This window comes from Rutilus rutilus (assembly GCF_951802725.1).
Source record: "Rutilus rutilus genome assembly, chromosome: 1".
Lineage (NCBI taxonomy): Eukaryota > Metazoa > Chordata > Actinopteri > Cypriniformes > Leuciscidae > Rutilus > Rutilus rutilus.
This window is the reverse complement of record NC_140209.1, coordinates 34,450,031-34,473,628: the sequence shown is the minus strand read 5'-3', so window position 1 is coordinate 34,473,628 and position 23,598 is coordinate 34,450,031. Positions and strand designations below refer to the sequence as shown.

The window sequence follows — 23,598 nt, the reverse complement described above, 5'->3', positions numbered from 1 at the left end:
ACTAACGAAAGCTCTCGGACTAAATCTAAAATATCTTAAACTGTGTTCCGAAGATGAACTGAGGTCTTACGGGCTTGGAACGACATGAGGGTGAGTCATTAATGACATAATTTTCATTTTTGGGTGAACTAACCCTTTAAGATTAAAATGCTTATTCATCTTTATAATATGTATTCATCACTCTTTTTTCTGCTCAATAGAGAGACACAGCACTGAGTAAAATGGCCTCCAATGTAACCATTCACAAGAAGATGTTGAGTCAGATTCTGGACTATGAACACAATCAAATTCAGGTTGCACTTTTTTGTATTACATTGCCTAGCATTCATTTGCATCAAGCTTAGAGCTTGTCATAAATAATCAATTTTAATTGCAGAAAGAGCCTTATAACTGGAATGGACAAGTGTGTGCGGCTGCATGGACTGTGCTGTCCCATCATGCAGTGCAGGCTGACCTGTCCCCTCTGCAGCAGGCCATCATGTGCGTATTAAACATCAAACCTGCAGTGAGATCATATCTCGCCACGCAGTCATCGTGTTTATTGACAGGATGAGCACTACAGCAGAAAACAGCACATGCTTATTATAACACCAAGGCCCATCCTGATAATCACTGCATGCTTTAGCTACACATGCCTGCCAACAGTGAGACTGACACTAGTGTGTAAAACGGATGTTTTTGAATGTGTTTGCAGCCGTTGGCAGTGTTACAGCAGCCATCACCGCTCTCAGAGGATGAGCTACGCTCTGCTTCTCAGGCTACTGAAAACCATGGAGGCAGAGTGGGAGGATACCGCTGTGCAAGGAGAGCTGGTGGGTCTTTACAACAGCTCGCTGACTCTGAACATCTGGGAAACGTCCATGTGCTGTAACACAGTGTCTGGACATCACTTTAGCACTTGTTTGAGTTTTACACATTAGGGGCGAATTCACTTTGCTGATGCTGCGCAAAAAAGCATTTTCCTGTTTTGTCCACCGTTTTCCAGTAAAATGCAAACTTTTGTAGAAAAATGTTCACTTACTTAAGAAGCAAATTTGCATGATATCAGGATTTATTGTCTGAGAATATTTGGAGACAATATTGTTTCTGTTCTAAGCGTAAATCAAAAAAATATGCATTCAGGTTTATGCTTGAAAATAGTTTAAACTTGTGATGTTTTAATATATTTTTGTAAACAACATACATATAATTTTGCTGAAGTAAACGTATGTTGCTTTAAAAGATATTTAGATATTACACTGGAAAAACACGGCAAAATTGAACACGGTTTTGTGTTTAAAAAAAAAAGTGTGGGGTCGCGAGACTCATTTAATATATATATATTTTTTTTCGTTTAAAGGGGTCCTGTTATGCCCTTTTATGAAGTCTTGATTTTGTTTTTGGGGTGTTCTAGACTATGCTATGATGCTTGATTGTTCAAAAAACACATTATTTTTGACATATTTTACATTATTACAGCGCCTCTCTCTCCAGTCTGGCTCGAACATGCCGGTTTCGATGATGCCCCTCCTTCCGAAATACGAAATGTGCTGTGATTGGTTAGCTGACCCAGTGTGTTGTGATTGGCAGCGCTTAGTAGGGATGGGCAAATGAAGCCTCATGAAGCACTGAGGCTTTTCCCTGATTGTTCCGGGAAAAGATTCGAAGCATCAAGAGTGTCGAAAACAGCGCCATCTTGTGGCAGGTCAAATTTATAGCAGCCGTAAACCCGAGTCCGCAGTGCCATTGTTTTATGTATTAAGCACAAATAAAAGCCTGACAACGCTAAATGTTCAGTTTTCTGATAATATAATTCACATATTAAAGTGTGGCAATAAATTAAATGTAACAGTTATATTAATACTAATTATAAAAATACCCAAATAATTGCTTGATGCAAGTAAATGGTGGTCTAATTATTTTATGGTTTCTATGCTGTTTATAATAATGACAGAATATATGATCATGTAACATAGGCTATAGGCTTATTTATAAATACAAAAATAAATAATAGTAAATGGACTTAAATTTCCAAAAACCTGTAGAGTAGTGGTCTGGGTTAAAACATTTCGACACACAAAGTGAAGCATTCACGTGACTGGAAAGAACGTGAGGCTTCGTTTTTCGTTGATCACGTGTTCCTCTGAAAGAAATACGCGCTCCGGCACGCTTCATGAGAAATTTCGCTACGAACTCGATACGCGCTTTGAAGCTTCAGTGTCATATGTAACATCACTAGCGCTTAGTGCATGTTTGGGAAATGTCCAATCCCTCCATAACTGCGAGTTCTTCTCCAGTGTAAATATAAGTAAGGATGGCGTCAATTTCAAACCAATTCGAGCTCGATTCAGACCCTGACAATGTTAATGAACAAGAGGATTGTCCAGAACGGAATTCATGCACAGATTTTTGTTGAATCCAAAAATGTGACCTATGTGAACCTAAGAAGGTAATAGTAGTGTAAACAGTTTCACCACTTTTGCTCCCAGGATTTCAGCGCGAACTTTCTTTGTAGCCTTCTTTGTAGTGAAAGTAAACTTTACTAACCACCCGCAATCCACTTTTAATAAGGCGCAATATGCAGTGCATATTTATATAAAGTCAGAATGTAACATAATTAGCAATGGATGTTTTCTTCCATATTGTTACATACATTTGAGTGAAACAGATTTAATCAAATAAAAATAAATGGAGGGCGTGGACTATCCATCAGTTGTTGATTGGATGGAGGCAGATCTGAATGTGAGCTAGTTGGTTGTAATAATGGACTAAATGATTGGAGAAGTCCAGCATACATCACCAGAGAAAAGTCTGCCATTTCACTGAAAGATTTTGATTGAAAAATGTAAGCTTGTGCTGACATGAATTCGTCACAATAAGATCACATACATTTATAAAATATATTGGGTTAATTTCCTTTTCATCTCGACTTGTAGAAAGATGCATGGTCAATCTTTTGATCACAATCATGGCTACTTTCCATGTAAACTAGGCTTATTATACTCATTGCTATTTGTCTGGTGCATTTAACATTGTGCTAAAACCACTCACGAAAAGTGCCGCATTCCCCACAAACTTGCGCTCAGAATCGAAGAGTTGCACTGTGCGCTAATTTAATGTGTCGTTCCTTTAGCAAATCGGATACTAAAACAACGCAGTCAGCCTGTGCAAAAAAAAAAAACGCTGCTATGAGCAGGTGTAATTCATTCTTTGTGAATTCCCCCCTAAGGCTTTAGTTTGGAACTAATTCTTTTCATCTGGCTCCATCCTGTAATTGTGTGTTTCTGAGTGCAGGAGAGTCTCTTGGCAGAGAGCTTCAGACTTTACTGTGATTACTGCCTGTCTCAAATGAAGAGTATGCGTCAAGTATTCCCCTGCAACAATTCTGCTGCCATCATACGCTGTGAGCTTATGCTGAGGTAAACTTATACCCACACACACGCACACAGGCTACAAAGAATCATGAGCTCGCAGACCGGCATTCGCACGGTCGATTTTCTGGCCGAAGGACCAAAATAAATCTATTTATATTCAGATATTTCTACCATCAATTGCAGCAGCTGTGTCTGCAAGCTCATGGTGATCTGCCCTTTCGGACTCTGGGTAGATCTGTATTGGGTAGCGGGACACACAAAAATGGATTTCATGTGGGGTTTTTGCTACTACAATGTAGTACAGTACTCTAGGCTCAGACACACACCAACACACAAACATACTGTATGAACAATGCATGCAGTTTCCAGATAGCACCGTTGAAACTGTTTTTTTGGATATTGATCTTTGTGTATGTGTGCTTTAGGAGCATTGGTCACATGCAGTCAATGGCAGCCTTTAGAGCAGTGTGTTCAATCCGCAATGAACTGCACTTGGAAATAGCAACAGTTATAAAGGTAACTAGGTGTTCCAGACCAACAGTGAGACATACAGTGGTCCTGAGGGGTATTTGGACACTTAAGCCACACTTGCCAAAAATGTACACTGCAAGGATGCATTAAATAAAAAAAGAATAAAATTATAAAATAAAAGTTATATATATATTGTATAAATATCTTTGCTATTTCAAATAAATGCTGTTCTTTTGAACTTTCTATTCATCAAAGAAAACTTTGTCATGGTTTCCACAAAAATATTAAGCAGCACAACTGTTTTTAACGTTGATAATAATAAGAAATGTTTCTTGAGCAGCAAATCAGATCATATTAAAATGATTTCTGAAGGATCACGTAACACTGACTGGAGTAATGATGCTGAAAATTCAGCTTTGATCACAGAAATAAATTATATATTTTAAATATATTCAAGTAGAAAACAGTTATTTTAAATTGTAAAAATATCTCACAATATTACTGTTTTACTGTACTTTTGTTTTAAATAAATGCAGCCTTGGTGAGCAGAAGAGACTTATAAACATTTGAAAAAAACCTAACGGTAATGTATGAATGTCTCTGCAGTATATTACTAAACATTAAACCAAGTGACACTTTATTTTCAAGAAATACAGCACAAGTACACTTTTCAAACAACATTTAGCAAGGAAAAAAAAGACGTTTGTTTGGTTTCCATTAAATCAGTTGTTCAAAATGAAGACATTTTTGTGACACTTTGGTTGTCAAACGTTTGTGGGACATAGTAAATGTGATGAAGTCCACCTGTGGTAAATCTAGGACACTTTTGTGAACTAGAGAGGAACTGACTTCACACATCTACCACTCATCCTAAGACCAGATGTTAAAGGTCACTGCAAAAATGGCACAGAAAATGGAAGGTAGTTCTGAGAAAAGCTCAAGTGGATATATTTTATATCTAATGCAGTGACATTCCGAAATTTCGACAGTAAGTGTCCAAATATGTTTGGGGCCACTGCGTACAGTAATTTAAAATATTATCTGTTGAATGTAAAATAGTACCTGGAGCATTTTATTGTACTATGGGTGCATTGATATTATTTTTTCTATTTGTAATTTTTGGTTTCTTTGCTTGTTCCTGAATTTAGAAAGGCACAGTTGAGTGGTATGAAGGAATAATATCAAACATTAAACCAGACGAAGGAGTAAGTATTCATTTTATAACAATTGCAATTTGTAATATATATTCAAAAATATATAATCTTCCATTCATTTAGCTACAGCACAACATAAATGTTCACCTAGTTTCAATGGTCCTCTACAGAGGTTTTCTTCCAAAGCCTTTTACGTTGTTTTACATTTTACAAGTTCATGCATTCTCTGGGAATCAAGTGTTGACCTTAGTGTTGGAACTAGCCATGATTTACTGTTTGAGCGGCAGGAATGCTACAGGGATAGTTTATATAGTAGTATATTATATCTGAAAAGAGAAGACATACTGCTGTGAATAGAGCTCCTGCAGTTTTTCTATTGGCCATAACTGAGCAAGATAGCATTGGTGGAGTGTTTCTATGAGCCGATGTATTTGTTATCTCTACAGACTTTAGAGGAGCAGCTGAGGCGTCTGGTTGTGGTGGTGGATGCAGTATGTGATGATGTGCAGAGAGGACAAAATGTCTACAACAAGCTTTATTACAGGTAACTTTTGTAGAACTTTGCATAAAGATGAAGTGTTTTCAAACAGGTTTCCAGAATACAAATAGTTTTTTTTTTTTTTATAGCTGTCTCTGCAAATGAAGCTGAGATAGAAGAAATTATTTTAACAGAGAAAAAAACAAAACAATTCAGTTTTAATGAGATGGGTTGGGACACAACAACAATGAAATTGAGCATTAAAAACAAAACAAAACAAAAATTCCAGAAAATACATGTTTTGTGCCTTGTCTTTCAGCTCTGTGAAGGTTGACTTCTTCAGCATCTCCTACCGGCAGTTAGAGAAGCTTGTAAGTTTGAACGCCCCTGGAAACACTTATAGATCTCCGTTAAAAATAAGTCTTGCCTCGATAAACAGGAGCCAGGTGATAGAGAGGGGCTTTAATGTTGTGCTGTGTCCCTAGGTGGCAGATGACGTCAATGTGGCAATGGAGAGAGTGTGTGGGAACCTGGAGCAGGAGAGTTTTCGGTTCACTCAAACCATGGGAGAGACCCTTTTTGAGCTCTTCATGTCTCTGAAGTCCCTCAAACGCTTCAGGGAGTACCTGCCTCTCAAGTTAGTCATTGGGTTGCCCTTCATCCATCTGCATGAGTGCTAATTCATCACCTAAGCTATTATGTAAAGAGTGACTCACATGGAGAGAGTGAATGAATGTACATGAGGGTTAACATTTAAATGATTTTACCCATAATTGATGAAGTTATCCACTCTTGAGTATGAGAATGGCCAACAAACTGGTGATTCACATTTATTTTCAGAGACACTAAGATGTTGGCTCTGACTGGATTTCACAATTGGTTTAAGACCTCTATTCACAAATGGCTGCAGATTGTACATGAAAGATCCACTGACAGGATCCGCAAAGCTGTGGAAATGGATCAGGTGAGCAAGGACAAAACATTTTAGTGTTATAGCATATATTATACCTACCAATACAATACATGGCCAACCAATACAAGTTTTTCAATGGCGATGTCAGAAAGAATAGCATAAAATAGCAGCAGATTAACTGGCCTGGGCCTGTGGGGCGCACAATAATGTGGAAACTGTGTTATAGGCAGATTCGTTGTAAAGCTATATCTGTAGCAATTCTGCAAGCGAATTGTCAAGAGAGGAATAGGTTATGGAGGATGAGGCATTGGGTGACATCATGACAAGCCAAGACATGTGCAATGGTTTCCATCCATGTCAGTGAGTCATTTTAAAACCCATTTCTACTTTAAAGACAGCATGTCCGCTCCCACTGAATTTTATTCATACACTGAAAAATAATTTACTTTAAAACTATTTCCTCTCAGAAATTGCTATTAAATTTCACAAATATTTACAAAGTAACGGCAAGTAATATATTGAATTAAATTTGAAATTTTGAAGAAGACTCCAATAATATTTTTTCTTTTTAACTTTGAGAAATATTTTTTACAGTGTACTGTTGTCTCCAGTAGTCTATACTTACTATAAGCTTCAACCTATAATTTTTAGAATTTTTTTATCATAATTTATATGATCTACTAATAATTATATTTGGAAACGTGGCTCTAGCTGATATTTTAGTTTACCACTAAGAAAACCTATACAATCAGTTCATATTGAGATAAAGGGACTAAAAAATGACAGCTTCTTTGATTTAACCTCTTTAAGTAAGAACAATTGGTTACACTTGATTTCAAGGTGTCCTTGTTACAGTGTATTTATGTAGTGAGTAACAACATGTACTTACTATAGGGTATAGGGTTTGGTTCAGTAATTCTGCATAATTTACTGTTATTACTATACATTACATGCAAAGTGTAAAAAGGACACTGTAAAATAAAGTGTTACCGAAAAATCAAGCTAACGTACCCTCATTATGAGTGTGTTAATGAGGGTTTGTTGGCTGCATAACGTGACGTGTGTATTTTAATGGTACAGCTGGAGCTGATTCAGAGTCAGACCAAACACAGCTCCTCGGCGGTGGACGTTACAACATGCTTCAGCCAGGTGCGGGAGTTCTGGGCCCAGCTGGCGTGGCCCGATTCAGCGGGAGCCTTCATTTTCATCACACGCCTGACGGACGTGAGCACCACTGATCTCTAAGCTCCACTTTCATAAGCATGCAGTTTAAGCTTGCACAGCTGGAGAGTGGCAGTCAAAAACTCTAAAAATAAAAAGCTTGTCTGTAATGGAAAGGAGAATTGATGGTTTCACTCAGATAACGCAATTCTCTCTTGATGTATGGCAGAATTTCTGCAGCGAGGCGGTGTGTTACGCCGAGCTGATCAAGCGCAAGATTGAGAGGGGCCAGCTGGGACAAGACCACAACAAGAGTTTCATCGTGCAGGTAGCGCTTCTGGGCGATGGAGGGTTGGCTTTAATTACGAGCGAAGTAAATGTCAGCGTTGAGTGCTTCTCCCTGACAACACTGACGTCTCAGCGGTGCGCCTGTGTCATAGTGTGTCTGCCCTCGTTAGCGCCCCCTTTTCATTACGCACTATATGATCTCTCTCTCCCTTCGCCCCATTTAGACCTCCTTACTTTCTTCCTTTTTGTTCTATCCACTTTTTACCTCTCCTTTCCTCATTTCCAATCTCCCTTCCTCCTCTTCCTGGCTGCTGCTTTGGCGCAGGTTTGTGTGGCTCTGAATAGCACGGAGCTTGTGCGTGTGTACCTGGGAGGTCTGCCGCGGGAGCTGGACTGGCGGGGGGTAGAACAGGCCATGGGGGAGTCGTGCGGCTTGGAAGGGAAGGAGCAGGTCAACAAGTCCCTGAATGGGCAGCTCTACAACGCTGATATCGACCTGCAGAGGGAGGCCAAGCGGCTAATCACACATCTTACTGATAGGGTAATGGCATACATCGAAGGGCACAGTTCAACTTCTAAGAGACTTGATTATATCAACAGCTTCAGTGTTATGAATATGGTGACATACAAGCAAGCTATGTTAACGCTGATGCATACTGCACATGAAAATTGTTTTCTGAAAATTAGATTTCTGCAAACGGCCAATCTGGGGTGCGTTACCCATACGACAAGCTAAAAGACATAGGACCAGATTTACTAAACATGACAAATTAGCGTGGAGCGCAATTCCCCCCCCAAAAAACGCCAATGGGAGTGTAAAATTCTGCAGACAACGCGCAACTTAATGAACACGGACACTGCCGGATCATTTCCATGATGACCAATCCAATCTACCAAATTAGCATCTGTTTTTAAGACATGCTTTTTTGGGGCGGTAAATAATGCTGCAAATACCAGTAAATTGACTAGCGCAAAACCCTAACCTTAAATCACCTTGCATGATTCATTTAAATACTCTCCTTCCATAAATTTTGCATCTAAAAGGGAAACTCCTACAAATACATATGCAATAAGGTCAGCCGCAAAAATAACCCTATCCACACCTTTTCAGTGCTGATTTTTCACGTCATGTTTTAGTAAATCCTGACAGTAGTTTTTCAATGCCAAAAGAGGGTTTGTGCTGGAGCAAGCTTTTAATAAATCTGGCCTAGAATGAAGTTTGTGTATAAATGGAATGGAAGATATAGATTGTACAGCAAGGTAGCTTGTATATGTTTCTCAAGAGCATAATCTATTTAAATCTAACAAGAAACTATGCTTCTAACCAAAGGTCGAGACCTCTTCCACACAACTTTGTGATGCTTTTTGCAAATGTTTGTTGGAACTATTTCAGGTTCCAGGAAGCACAAATTCGTTGAACTGTTATTAACAACTGAACTTGACTATAGTTCGCTATCAATGCTTTTAAGAAAAGCACTCCTGATTGGTTAATTTTGCACAATTTCTGCACAGATTGTACAGAGTAATGAGTCACACTTGAGTAAACCACATCAATCTTTGTCCTACACAGATGCTTTCTGAACTCAAGAGATGCATTCAACACATCAGCTTATCTCCAGACTCTATTAACAATGACGAGGCAAGTATGAATTAACAGAGAAAGAACATTTCATTATTTCATGTTAGCATAATTCAGCTATGGTCTAATGTGTTTTTCAACATATGTTCTCTCTGATGAACTGCTCCAGGCTGTGGCTCCTCTGATGAAGTACCTAGATGATACTCTAGTCATCCTCAATGAGTCATTGGTTAAAGAGAATCTAACAAGGTAATTACTTTCGTCATTTAGTGATAAGAGCGGCCCTAAGGGCATACTGTAGCGATAACAGTAATGTAACAGTAATGACACATAGATTTACCATTGGAAGCATGTTTTCCAAGTAAATTGGGCTCTTTAAAGTGGCAATTGACTGCATGTGAAGGAGGTCATTGTGTCCGTGAACGTGATCTTTCTGGTTGTTTTGTACCCTAGGGTTCTGCAGAGTCTGTGGGAGCTGCTCCTGCGGATGATCCTGGACACGGTGGCGGAAAACAGGGGTGTCCAGGTGGAATTCTACTCACGTTTCCAGTACACTGTAGAGGTCAGTACGGATGAGTCAACAAGAGTATCACCAAAGTCCCTTTCAAGGAAAGTCAGTTCACGTGGCGGCCATTTGTGCAACGGTCCGGGTCGCTATTTTCTCATGCAAGACCAACTCCTATATAATGGGGACATACAGAATCAAAAACAGCTTGCCAAACTCACATTTAAATAACATATTTCAAATCAGCAATACAATCTGACACAAACTGTTTAATAAATTATATGTCTTATTTTTAAAAATGGTTAAAAAAGCATTTCAGGTTGGTCCAACAAATGCACATGTGCTGTCCCAAGTGCACATCTCGGGACACTGGAACCGGAGTTTCTAACGGCAGCTGCAGTGGTGCAAATACTTAGCCAGTTGGCCACTGGCTCTTTTATTTAGAGGGCAGTACGTATTGTGCACTATTTTGCATTGCAGTTTCTCCCATTCATAGTAATATGAGTGAACCATCCTGGTTTGGTATCACGTCCAGAGCTATTGCCTAATTCCTTATGCCCATTTATCCAGATAGGTTTCTGGTGCTCAACCTGTAAGCATTCCACATGTTCCCACCAAAGAAAGGGGGGTTCTAGGCCAGTTAAATTGGCTATACAATGGCTAAAAAAAACCTCTGATCTCAAACCACCATTAACGTCATAGTCCAGGGTTGGATAACGCAAAACAAATCTAAACTCTGCAAAACTAGACTCCAATATAATTGCCCAATGTGTCGAAGCAACACATCCATATATGATTACTATAAATTGTATTCATTATATATTTGCATAAAAGCAGCTCATAAAACAGTCTGAATCAATTACTTAAGATGTTAATATGTTCACAAAACTTGTAATACAGGATTACACTACACGACTTTTGAAATCTATTTTAAAACACTAGGCAACATACACTTGCCGACTTTGTAAATGTTACAGAGAAAAACTAAACAACTGAGAATCACACACTACCAGTTTTTCAAGGGGTTCTAACACCACAAACTCGCACAGAAATGTGCCTCGGTGCTAGGAGATGCATGAGAAATTAAAACAAATGTGTTCTAAAATCAGCTCATATGATCAAACATGTTTGATATCCTCTGACTGGATGAAATTACAGTCTGAAGATTAATAAAATTGGTTTTGAGAGAGGTCCGCAGGTCCCTTGGTTGAGTTCCAGCACCATTTCGGGAGGAAATGAGTACTAGATTAGTTCGAAAATGGTGCCGAAAGCCAACAATGTGTTTTGCCAGCTAGCAGTTTAGTACAATAACTCTGTGGACTGTAAGGGTCATGTCTGGTTTCCCTCTGCCTGCATTCTCAGCCACGGTCACAGTCACATCATTAATTCGCCGCCACAGTTCTTGACACAGTATTCCAGCAGAGAGGAACTGGCTGGAGCTCACCACAGATTTACATGAAAACTCAAGGGTTGAACATGTTGTTAACCATATAGTTGGTCTATTAGCACAACAAGTCTCAAGAGTGTGTTACGAGAGTCCGTGCATGTCTGCTGGAGTCCATGCAGTCAAAGAAAGAGCACAAGAAAAATATGATGGCATAAAAGAAGAAAACATGTGTTGATTGTCAGTCTGGTAGTGATCAGACACCTTAACAAGTTCTTTTTCGTGCAGACGCTGGTGCGGTTCTTCCAAGCTGATGGAGAAGGGCTGCTCTTGGAAGACCTTAAGAGTGGAGATTATAAGGTATTCTCACCTTCAACCAATGTGGCTGGCCAAATGAATTAAGCATGGCTTCATCTTCCTTCCCTCTTCCTTCCCATTAGGGCCTGGACGAGGAGCTGCGTCTGAACAAATGCTCCTCCTTTGAGCTGATCGAACAGTATTTCCTGGAGAAAATCTCCCAGCAGGTGGGTAGGAGTCTTGCTGGGCTGCCGCAGCTTTTAGCTCCAGCCCTGCCGAGAGAGGAGGTGTTGATTAGGAGCTAAGACATCACAAATACTATTCCTTCCTCTGATGATTAAAAGTTTACATCAGTCATTTCCTCTTTGACTAAGCGTTCTTTGCACTGTGTAAGATTTCGCAGTCTCTGACTGTGTCTCAAATCCCGCTAAGCTGACTTGCTGTCTACTGCCTACGGGGGCAGATGTCTACATTACTAGTTATAAAACCAAACCGAACCTCAAAAATGTCTGATCTGAACAGACAGCAACTTTAACAGCCACATTACAAAGTTAACTTGTGATAATTGTTTTCAGTGTTGAATACAAAAGTACATTTCTTCTGAATTGACATGCCTGGATGCGGACGACCACAGGCATCATTTTGGTTGTTGACATTGAAGGCTGCATTATCCAATAATAATTCTTCAAATGTTGGTCACAGAGTGGTGGATCAGTCTCAGAAAGTAGCATCAATTCTCTACCTTCAATTGAAGACAGTCTTAACGCCAGTGTCACGGACAATGCTAGGTTGTAAACAAAAATTATATTTCACTAGCTTTTAAGATAAAACATGTCACTAAAATCAATTATAGAGTCTCAACCTTGGCTAATGTGTTATTGGTTCTAAACTAGAAACCAATTTTATATGTATTACTGCTGTGATGTAGACAGTAATCTTAACAAATTCCCATTTGCTTTACAGAGAATCTTGAAGCACAGTCGTTTTGGACGTATCAGTCTGAAGTGTTACTATGATGCCCCTGAGCAAAGACTCACTGTGGAGATACTGCATGCAGCTGATCTCATTGCCTTGGATGCCAATGGTAAACTCCAATTACACTAATTTGCAAGCACTACACACACACACACACACACACACACAGACAGACAGACAGAGGACACGCTGAGGATAGAGCAAAACAAAACACCAGTCATGAATTAGAAGTCTAAAACGACAATTTTTAAAGAGAAATGTCGGAGGAGATTGAGTTTGTTGCCCACCCTTGTTTGTTTGTTTGAACCGCGAGAGGCGGCAAAGCTTACGCTACTCCTACATCCTACGTCACACAGTGTTACTCTTTTGGCATAAGTTGACTTGCATAGGCCATCTGCCGGAAGCTAGTTATTTTAGTCAATAAAGGTTTAAATATGGATATATTTTTCCAGTCCTCAAGTTCTTCCCAAAATTGAGATTCATTGGAAGATATGCATGACTAAACCCAGGTTTATAATTTCCCAAATGTTTCCAATGGCTTTAAGGTCAGGGAATTGAGGAGGCCACTTGAAGACTTCAAAATGCTGAGCATGAACACTTTCATGAAGCACAACTTTGTTGCATGTGCAATGTGTTTGGGATTGTTATCATGCTTTAAAATACACATTTGATCTCCAGACAGATCCTCTATACTTGGCTACATTGTGTTCAACTGGATTCCCTAGTATTGATTCATTTTCTAAGTGCCAGCAGCTTTATAGATCCTTCCAACACTTGCTGCCGACATGCGTCCCCAATACCATTACCACGCATGCATTTGGTATTTAAACACTCTGGTCGTTTCCTACAAACATACCTGACACCATCCAGTGCTAGGTTGTAAAAATTTTACTTGTCGGACTGTAGAACATGGCTCCAATCTTCTACACTCCAGTCCTAATGTTCTTTGGCAAATGTGAGGTGTTTTTTGAATAAGATAAAGCCAATAAATGGTTTATTTACTGATACAGAAGCTCTCAATCCAGCCTCTTGTAGCTGTTGGTTTACAGTTCAAAATGAAATTGGAGGTTGGAGGTCTCATCCAGGTCTTAAAAGCTGTTTTGAGGTGGTCCCACATTCAGGTGATTTTCATAATCTTGTCAAAATGCTGACTAGTCTTCCTTGACCAGCCACAGCACTTTACATTTTGAATGGTAGTGGTCTCACTATGCTTTGAAATAATTCCGTAGATATTGTGGCCATTCACATCGTGCACAAGAGCAATATCCAAAACTGACTGACCAGATTTAGCCATTTTATCAAGCTCCTTCCATTTGACCATTTTCACTAAAACCCACAAAATAACATCTAATATTATAGCTAATACCTGCCATATAGTGATTTATTGAATTATGGGCTGGGAATAATGAGTGAAAGATTGATATGACCACTTGGCCAAAAATGGTGTCAGCACAGTTCATGATAAATGCTATTTTACACTTCAGGCACAACTTCACAAAAATGCATACAAAATATTTAATAGAATAAAATATTTAATAAAAATGAATTAAGATTTGAACTGAAATGTTTGAATTCTGTGGCCACAACTGTGTATGTTATTTAATTGTGCATGCTCATTTCCTTTATTTTTTATATTTAACTTTGTATCTCTCTATATGTTCAAGTAAATACGTTAATCTTTAAAAACACTACTAAGGAACACTGTTAATTATCCAGCACTACTCAAAATGATTATCAATCTTTCATACTGTTTTATAGCTAAAAAAACAAATGCAGAAGACAGTGATGTTTTCATAATTGCGACTGATCTTCTTTACGGTGAACGTGATTTCACCAAGTCCAACTTTCCAATCAGATTTGAGGGACAAGTTTACAGTTTCTGTCAAGTTTAGGCTTACAACCAGGGTTAGGTGTTTGTACATCAGTGTTATTCACTATCATTTCCCTCTGATTTTAGTGATAAATTATGGGTAGGGTTAGGTTTAGGGGTAGGGATAGGGTTAAGAATTATTTTTCGGACAGGAATGTTGTACCAGGATCAACATTATGTTGATCCAGGAACATATCTTGCTTGGCAAAATCAGTGGTGGCCCTTCTTTACATCAGGTCTTTCTTACGTATTTTAACCATTTATTGCCAGTTATACATCACAGAGACGGTGTTGCATTTGTGTGTTGATTATAAAGTACTGAAAGTTTTCCTAAAGCTTTGGCACTATTCCTACGCTTCCACGCAGGCACTGGTATTTCCAAATCTAGTTACTTGCTTAAATTTTCTGTTGTTTATTGGATTTGTCTCCTAATTCCTGCTTTCCTAGGCCTCAGTGACCCGTTTGTCATCGTGGAGCTGTGTCCTCACCATCTGTTCCCCATGGCTCGGAGTCAGCGCACCCAAGTGAAGCTCAAAACCCTGCACCCTGTTTTTGACGAGCTTTTTTACTTGTGAGTACCACAACAACTGCTCACCTGAACACCTGCTATTAACTTTGAGTCCCAGCACCTCAAACAGCATTTTGATTCCATTTTCTCCATCACAGCCATGTCAGCCCTGAGCAGTACAGGCACAGATGTGCCTGTCTGACCTTCACTGTGATGGACTATGATTGGTTGTCCACTAATGATTTCGCTGGCGAGGCTGTGGCCCCATTGAGTGACTTCTGTTGGCCGGGCAGGCCGAGTGCCACACCTGCTGGAAAGACCCTTCAACCCGTCATCCTGCACTTGTCCCGCCAAAAACCAAGCGGTATGATAATCTCTCAGATGTATCCACCTTACAAATAAAATCAGGAGACCCACTGAACCTTCCAGTAGAGTTTAGATCTAGCGCTGCTCTTCCCTGCCTGTGATGTTCTAGTAATCCTAAAGACCTTTATTAGCTGGATCAATGTGTTTGATTAGGGTTGAAGGTAATGGTATACCTTCGAGTCCTTCTGGTAAAATTCCTACCCACGAGTTCGCAATTACGTCGTGCAGTCAAGTGATTTTGATCTGAATAAAATAGAAAACTGTTAGACAATTTCATATTTCTTTCTCATTCTTAATTCCTGACTGACACAGGAAGTAGAGATGCGCGGATGGGCTATTATTTCATCCGCAACCGCATCACAAAAATCATCATCCGTCCGCCATCCAGCCGCACCAATGTTTTTGACCAATTTTCAAAACCGCACCCGCCCGCCATCCGTTGATTTGTGTATACATATATTTTTCATTTGATTGGTTCAACCGCCCGCCACCCGCCCGAATTTAATTAAAATATTATTTTTCGTCACGTCATCCGCCCAATCCGCGGTTTATCCGCGGAGTCCGCGGCTGTAACCGCCAACCGCGCATCTCTAACAGGAAGCTTTTCTGCTACTGCTATAAACTGCAATTGCTTCATAATTGATACTTTTCTTTGTATTTTACCTTTCTTGTGCCGTTGTTTGTCTCGCAAACCTTTTAGCTATAAACCAGCAAACGGTTGCACTTTATTTTACAGTATGTTTATTTATAGATTACTTACCTAAGAAATTACTGGGTAATATAAGGAAACTACAGGGGTTAAGGTAAGGTTAAGGAGTAGGTTCAGGGTAAGTACCTAGTTATTACCCAGTTTTTGTAATCACTGTATAAGTACATCGTACCTACATGGGGAACAGGATTGTAAAATAAAGTGCTACCCAACTAACTTTATCACTATCAACATTACACAAAAAGTACACAAACTAGACTACACAGTCAGCATTCACAATTACGTCCTATTGTACTCAATAACAGATAGTTTCTACACTTATTCTTGAATGAATTGTCACACTCTTGAAAGTCAGCCTTGAAGAAAATCCCAAGTTTGCATAAATATCAATCTTTTTGACATAACGTAGAACAGTATAAACTCGCAATAAGTGACTTTCTTGAGCCCAGTGGAATAATTAAGAGTTGTACAGTAAATATGACATTTTATTTCAAGATTTCAGAGAGAAAAAGAAGTAGTGTACTGGTTAGATTTCAATGTTTTGTCAGCATTGCTTGGTGTTTAGTATCTGTTGCAGCCTGTCCTCTTGAAAAGATTTCCAATTACATGTGTCATTCCCTATCGAGAGGTCTGCCACCTCAACATTATTGTTGCATCTGGTCTGATGGATTCATTTCTTCTTTTGATACAGAGAAGCCCATCATGAAGATGCTGGAGGCGAGAACGGGAGACAAAGAGGCTCAAGAGTTTGTGCGAAAGCTGAAAGAGATTGAGAAGTCAATGGAGGAAGAGTAATGTGTCCCCTGTAGTGCACGTATTTCTGATGGTGGTCTTTTTTACCTGTTGTACTATGTTTACTCTTCAAATGCACTCTTTTAAATGTATTTTTCACTGTTGTCCAGAAGAAGAAAAAAAGGTGAGGTAAATGATCATGTTTAAAGATCAGTATTTTATCACTGTTCAGCACTCAATGTGTGCTGTGTTTTGATGTTGAAGCCCTCTGATGGAGCTTGTTGTTCATAGAATTGTATGAATTTAGTAGTAGAAAGTCTATTTTGAAAGAAACATTTCTCAGTTGGATTGAATTCTAACGCTTTTCTGAGCTATAGATTGTGACTTGAACTCTGGAAATCTTGAACTTTGAAATAATTAGATGTTTACTTGAGGATTTTCAAAAATGCTACAAAAGAAACTGAATTTCTTTACATGTAGCAGTTTTGCAAGGCCACGTACACACTGCAGACAAATACGGTTCACTACCAAAAAATCCTTTTCTAAATCAGTTTATTTGAATAAAACGTACACTGAAAACAGTAATAATGTGAATTTAAAATAACTGTTTTCTATTTCAATATATTTTAAAATGTAATTTATCCCTGTGATCAAAGCTGAATTTTCAGCATCATTACTCAAGTGTTCAGTGTCACATGATCCTTCAGAAATCATTATAATATGATGATTTGCTGCTCAAAAAACATTTGTTATCATCAATGCTGAAAACATTGCTAGAAAATGTTGTGCCGCTCAATATTTTTTTGTAGAAACCATGATCATTTTTTCCAAATAAATTGATAAATAGAAAGATAAAAAGAACAGCAGTGATTTAAATTGGAAATCTTTTGTGACGTTATAAATTCAATGATCAATTTAATGCACCCTTGCAGAATAATATTAATTTCTTCAAAACTTTGAATAAATGAATTATGTCCAAAATCTGTTATACAGTCAATTAGCCCTGAACAGATTCTCAAATGTCTCAAACCCTCAATGTCTTTTTCATTTGCCCTTTAAAATTTCCCCAAGCAATTTGAGATGGAAAAGGTTGGCATTTCTGTTTTTTTTTGTTTGTTTTTTTTACAGCCAAACTGTTGCTATGGTTATCACCATGCCAAAAGTGACTCCTGTATTCTGTACACATGGAAGACATTCACTGCCACATTTAAATGCAGTTGTCACTCCCAAAACCTTGCAGTGTGTATGTGGCCTGAACGTTTAGCAAGATAAGCAACAGAATTTTGACGACTTTTTCCATGTAATCATACAGCAGAGCCGATACGATAATGTTTACCTTATTAAGTGTTCTCTGTTCGCTCTTATCAAGGAAAATACTTTCAGAAAAGTCCTTTATCTTAAACGGTGAATGTTCAGTATTTGTCCTTGAATCACACTGGATTGTGTTGAGATTTTATCGTAACATTTCTGTAAGATGTCGTCTTTCCTAAAGAATGTATTCGTTAATGCCAAGTGGTTCTTCAATTTACGGGTTTAGTGTTCAGATGGTTCTCTTCTCTTGTATTTTCTCTGCCAAATTACTTGTTTTTATTGCCAGTAAACGATTAGGTTAAAAAAAAAACACTAGGACTTTTTCACATCGCAAAGGCTTTTCACCCACCACGTTTTGAATGTCTTGCTATTTTTGTGACAGAAGCAGAGTTTATTTATTGGCTTTATGAACTCTTCTTTCACATTTCTCCCCCCATCTGTACATTATGAATAGCTCTCAGCAGGCAACTTCCTGTTCAGCTATTATAACTTCAGCCTGTTACTTTTCCTCAGCAGCATCTCTCTTCTTCTGACCTTCACACATCTCATGCGCTATTCACCTCCTGGTGAGTGAAAACCACCAGAAATGAGCCACTCGCAAACAAATGAAGGCCAAAGCCTGCTGAAACATACCGCAGCACCCGGCAACACTGATATTACTGCTCCACTTGAAACATGTGATGCTCAAGAATGTGATACTGTCAGCAACTCTCTGTCTCCTTTGTGACTCCAGTAATGGTGTATATGGTGTGTGTGCATGCACGTGTGTGGCTGCGTGCACTCTGAGTTCAATAAAGAGATAACGATTAGAAGGAGACGTGTTTATGATTAAAACAAGTTGAATCGGAGAGACCCGTTTTGCGCAGATGGTGTTGTGACATCTCATCTCAACAGCAGAGCCGTCTTCAGCCTCATTATCACTGCATGCTTTCAAAGACACAATAAATCCTCACGAGTTATTCCAGGTACTTAACAAATAATACAATATGATCTCATCTGCCATATAATACAATGATTGCTTAGTACATTCAGATACATATTTACACAGTAGAACTGAACAGTAGCAGAATTTTATACCCCTGCTTTGTTTTAAAAGTCAAACTAAATCTCTTGGTTGGTTTGGGTGTAAAGTAAAGCATAGTTTGATTTAAGGCTATAAAATGATCTATCTATCTATCTATCTATCTATCTATCTATCTATCTATCTATCTATCTATCTATCTATCTATCTATCTATCTATCTATCTATCTATCTATCTATCTATCTATCTATCTATCTATCTATGTTACAGTAAAACACTGAGGGAGGGAGTCACCACCAGGTGTCCCCACAGATTTCAGTATTACTATCTTTAGTTCTTTGACCAGACACTAGATGGCGTATTAAGAGGTGAGATGGGTCATTTTATTTTAGACGTGAAGAAAAAGGTCAGTTATTAAAAAACGTTGAATCATTACTTATAAACTGACAGGGCTCTTTAAGGGACAGATAACAGTATCATAAAATGGCATAACGCCCACTGGAAGAGGTGGGAAGCTAATCTGTGTTGCGTTGCAGCATCATAATTATGAGCACAGAGAAGACACCTACTTATTAACTCTAGTTATTATACATAGTTATTATACTTCTGAGTTAGCAGTCCTAGTTCAAACCTAGCACGGCAACATTGCTGCATATTGTTTACAATGTAGCCTATCATTAGACTGCTAAAATTAGATGTCTTGGTGTTTTAATACTGCTTTGACTTCAAGGTGTATTGTAAAACCTCTTTGCACGTGCATTCTGGTCATAGAACATCTTAAAAGACACAATGCTTAAATGCATTTCATCTGTTTGAGGCAAGTGAACCTCACAAACATGTCAAAAACATGTCTCAGCTATGTTTCACCCTGAACAGTATATTTGTATGTATACAAGCATAAAATATTTTATTATTGTTTATTATTATAATATTTATGTTATATGTTAGCTTTTATTATTTTACACAGTATAACTGTAATGCGATATATATATATATATGAATAGCTTAAATTGTATCGTTTTTTTTTTTATCATGGTAGAATTAGTATGTAATTTACACATCACATGTGTATTCAAATGATATTTGTGCAGGTACCATTCTTATTTTTAATCCTTGTTTATACATCCACACCAGCATTGCTCTACTGAGTTGTGCTCTGAGATCAGCGTGTGTTGGTAACTGACCTGAAAGGTCCACTTTTGTAGTCTCCTTCTCCACATGTTTGTGTCCTGGCAGCGTGTCATAAAGCCAGCCATGGGCTGTTAAGCTCTAAGTGGCTGCTGATGATGGTCAGGCTCTGGACTGTCACACCTGGTGTGTGGGCCTGACTGGACCTAGCATGACATTTACTGACTCGGTTTACACTGTCACTATTCTAAATGAGCCCTTTCACTGCAAGTCAGATCAAATCACCTTTATTTATAGCGCTTTATACAACAGATTGTTTCAAAGCAGCTTTACTGTGAGAACAGGAAAATGATTCAATGATTTCGGCTGTACAGCAGCTCTAGAAACAAAAGTCATTGTTCAGCTGAAGTCAGTTCAGTGTTGCTTCAGTTCTATTGTAAAGATCATCAATTATTAAATTAGTTCTTTAATCTATAAAGCAGTTCTGCAGAAAACAGGCCTACATTGTCAGCTGTGTTCTAAGGCAGCATCCATAATGGAACCTCATAGGCGAGTGATTTGGAACACTCTACATTGGGAACAACTCAAAATTAGCATTCTGCATGGAAGACTTGGCTCACAATTAACACCAAAACCCTGACTGAACAATACTATAGCGTGACAATACAATTAAGTGCACTTCTTTTCCACAAGGGAACTTATGGCAGTGCATTGTGGGATTGCCTACTCCACAGAGAATATATGCAGTGCTTCCTTTAAATGCTGCCTCTGTAGGCAGTCAACTAAGATTTGGAAAAGAGCAACTGATTTCTGGTCTTGTTTGCTCACTGACTCACTCATTCCCTTAAAGCGCTTGTTCACTCGCACGTTCATTCGGATGTTCTGGGAGGATATGGATGAGATCCCCTGATGTCATGTACAGGAACTGCTATATCCTTATGACCATTACATCACATTATTAACACATAACAGGCCTAGTCGTGTCTGGTGGTGGGGGAGGGCTAATAGCATTTCCATTCCACTTGTCACACATGTTAGTCATGATGGACATCTCCTTACACATGGTCCTCATCCAGCCCGAACTTCCTGGATGTAGTGTTGTTAAAGGAGACAGATGCAACGGGCCTTTGTAACCCCCCTCAGTACTCGCTCAGGGGCGGTGAAGACTCTGTCCTGGATGCGGATCTCTCTGTGGGGGAGCGTGGCCCTCTTCTGAGTGCATGTGTGAGGGCCACATGATGCTTGGGACGCCTGCTGCAGAGTAGGAGCTTGCTGGGGAATCGTCCCGTACCGCAGAGGCAAGCTAATGAAGAACAGAGGGTAGATGAGGAAAGAAGTGCAGACCCAGTGTCATTCCTATATAAATATTACATAGAATGACTGATGAGAAGCAGAGAACGAGAGCGCGTTTGATAAGATGGAATGTGCTGATAGAAACGCCCACGCCCTGCTGAACATCCTGAATTATTATACATGCAGTCCTGCGTCTTCACAAGCACGAGCACATTCTCTAAACTACCACATTTGGGTAATCAGCACTTTTTTCGTTTTGTTTCGACTCATTTGGAAAGTTTGAAATATTTTTAAGTTATTGCTGCAGATGCTAATGATTAGCACAGAAAATAACTTCATCCCTCAGTTTGAAAACATTAATGAAAATGTATTTACTCGTTCTTAATGCCCTAGCAATGGAATAAATGTAATGTAACTGTTACGCAAAAAAATTTCAGACCGTTTTGAAATAATAACACTTAAAGATTAGTTTTGGAATGTGTTAGCATAAAAATGTGACAGAATCCACAAAGCACTGTGTGCATCGAGCAAACTCCATTAAAATTACATTACCGAAGTTGTGTGCCCTTGAAGGGCCCTTCAGGAAGGGGACACCATTGATGTGTTTAAAACCAAATTGAACAACAGAATCCATTGGCAAAGGGTCCGACTACAAGTCCATTAGAAAGGGGTACATGCGATAGTCATTTCAAGTAAATTTATTAAAAAAACTTAATGATAAAATGTGTTTATTTGCAACAATTATATGAACAGCGATCATAAGAAATTACTGTTGATGACGCACTGAGCTGTTATGGTAAAATTACAGGTTAAGATAATGAGGAAATTACATTCGCAGCGTCCGAAATTGAATACTTCTACTTCTGAATACCTACTATATGGTATGCGAAAAACAGTACGCCTAAAAAGTAGTAGGCCTATTTCGAATTCATAGTATTCAAAAAATGACAGGTCGAAAAATGAAAAGTTACCGGATGACCAACTAATTCCACTGAAATTCTGAAGTGCGCATTCGATGAACATTCATTCCCAGACAGCAACATAGTGTCTGCCCAGATATAGCCCACATCTGGGCCGTGTGCAATCCATGTGTACCAGATGTGCGCCGGATCTGGGCCGACACTATGTTGCAGTCTGGGTTCATACTACCTGGGTCATTCCTTTGGTAATATTTCAACTTATTTATTTTTTTAACTACATATAATTAATTTTCTAAATATCGCACATCATTAGGCACATATCAAACCTCCAACAAATCATATTTTCTCACCTCAGCCATTAAAGACCTTTTATTATTTTCAGTTTTTTTTTTTTTTTTTTTTTTTTTTTTTTAAACACCTTTTATTCTCAACCCCGTAGTGGACAAAAATGTAATTTGATTGATTTAAAAAAAGATTTTACACAAAACTTGTTATAAAACAAACATCTAGCCTACCCATGTATCCCTCAAACAACTACAAATGTAACATTTATGATTATTTTCACATTTTCATGGGATTGAAGTTAAAAATACACAAATTGTGTGTCTGTGGTCGCTTTATTTTTAGAAAAAATGTATTCAATTCAGTTTTATTTGTTAACGGTCGCAAAGTAAATTCAAATTCAGATGTAGTACCTACTCAGAAAATATGCACTTTCGGACGCAGCAGTTGTCTTTCCTTTCTCCCTTTGCTAAGTACGTTCCAAACGGCTTCGTTATGACACACAAGTGACCTTCTCCCTCCAAAGTCCCCACTTCAAGGGCTCTGCCCTTCAGAGTGAGTAGAGCATAGGGATGCTCACTTCCAATTGGAATTTGATGTGTTTTCCAATCTTTTTTACAATGTGAGGGAGGAGTAAAAAATTTGTTTCTGTGGGATATACAAAGACAACTATAAAATAAATATAGATTAATTTCACAGAAAAGTGTAAACCATGCTATCAAAACATTAAACAATAAATACGAGCAAGCTAACATAAAATTATGTTGTTTCCCTGCCATACACAACTCCTTTCCTGTGGCCTCATGGAATTGTAAAGTGTCCATTAGATGTTCGATTCTAAAATCTCACCGTAAGAAGTAGGTCATCGGTGAATTCTGACACATACTGCTTTTCACCTA

The 23,598-nt window shown here is 38.6% G+C and overlaps 1 protein-coding gene across 1 annotated transcript in view; it reads left to right on the top strand.

Annotated features, from left to right (window-relative positions):
• The window catches only part of baiap3 (BAI1 associated protein 3), a 51,816-nt gene extending 32,964 nt beyond the window's left edge, over positions 1 to 18,852 (top strand). The window contains exons 13-34 of the mRNA XM_084414511.1: positions 201 to 293; positions 377 to 480; positions 695 to 812; positions 3,274 to 3,398; positions 3,779 to 3,869; positions 4,973 to 5,029; positions 5,425 to 5,522; positions 5,776 to 5,827; positions 5,942 to 6,093; positions 6,297 to 6,420; positions 7,450 to 7,593; positions 7,760 to 7,858; positions 8,144 to 8,359; positions 9,389 to 9,457; positions 9,567 to 9,646; positions 9,851 to 9,959; positions 11,575 to 11,646; positions 11,727 to 11,810; positions 12,547 to 12,667; positions 14,876 to 14,999; positions 15,095 to 15,300; positions 16,703 to 18,852. Coding sequence (XP_084270637.1) covers positions 201 to 293; positions 377 to 480; positions 695 to 812; positions 3,274 to 3,398; positions 3,779 to 3,869; positions 4,973 to 5,029; positions 5,425 to 5,522; positions 5,776 to 5,827; positions 5,942 to 6,093; positions 6,297 to 6,420; positions 7,450 to 7,593; positions 7,760 to 7,858; positions 8,144 to 8,359; positions 9,389 to 9,457; positions 9,567 to 9,646; positions 9,851 to 9,959; positions 11,575 to 11,646; positions 11,727 to 11,810; positions 12,547 to 12,667; positions 14,876 to 14,999; positions 15,095 to 15,300; positions 16,703 to 16,806 — 2,442 coding nt within the window. The 3' untranslated portion in view covers positions 16,807 to 18,852. The remainder of the gene's footprint in view (positions 1 to 200; positions 294 to 376; positions 481 to 694; positions 813 to 3,273; positions 3,399 to 3,778; positions 3,870 to 4,972; positions 5,030 to 5,424; positions 5,523 to 5,775; positions 5,828 to 5,941; positions 6,094 to 6,296; positions 6,421 to 7,449; positions 7,594 to 7,759; positions 7,859 to 8,143; positions 8,360 to 9,388; positions 9,458 to 9,566; positions 9,647 to 9,850; positions 9,960 to 11,574; positions 11,647 to 11,726; positions 11,811 to 12,546; positions 12,668 to 14,875; positions 15,000 to 15,094; positions 15,301 to 16,702) is intronic.
• Positions 18,853 to 23,598: the final 4,746 nt, after the last annotated feature.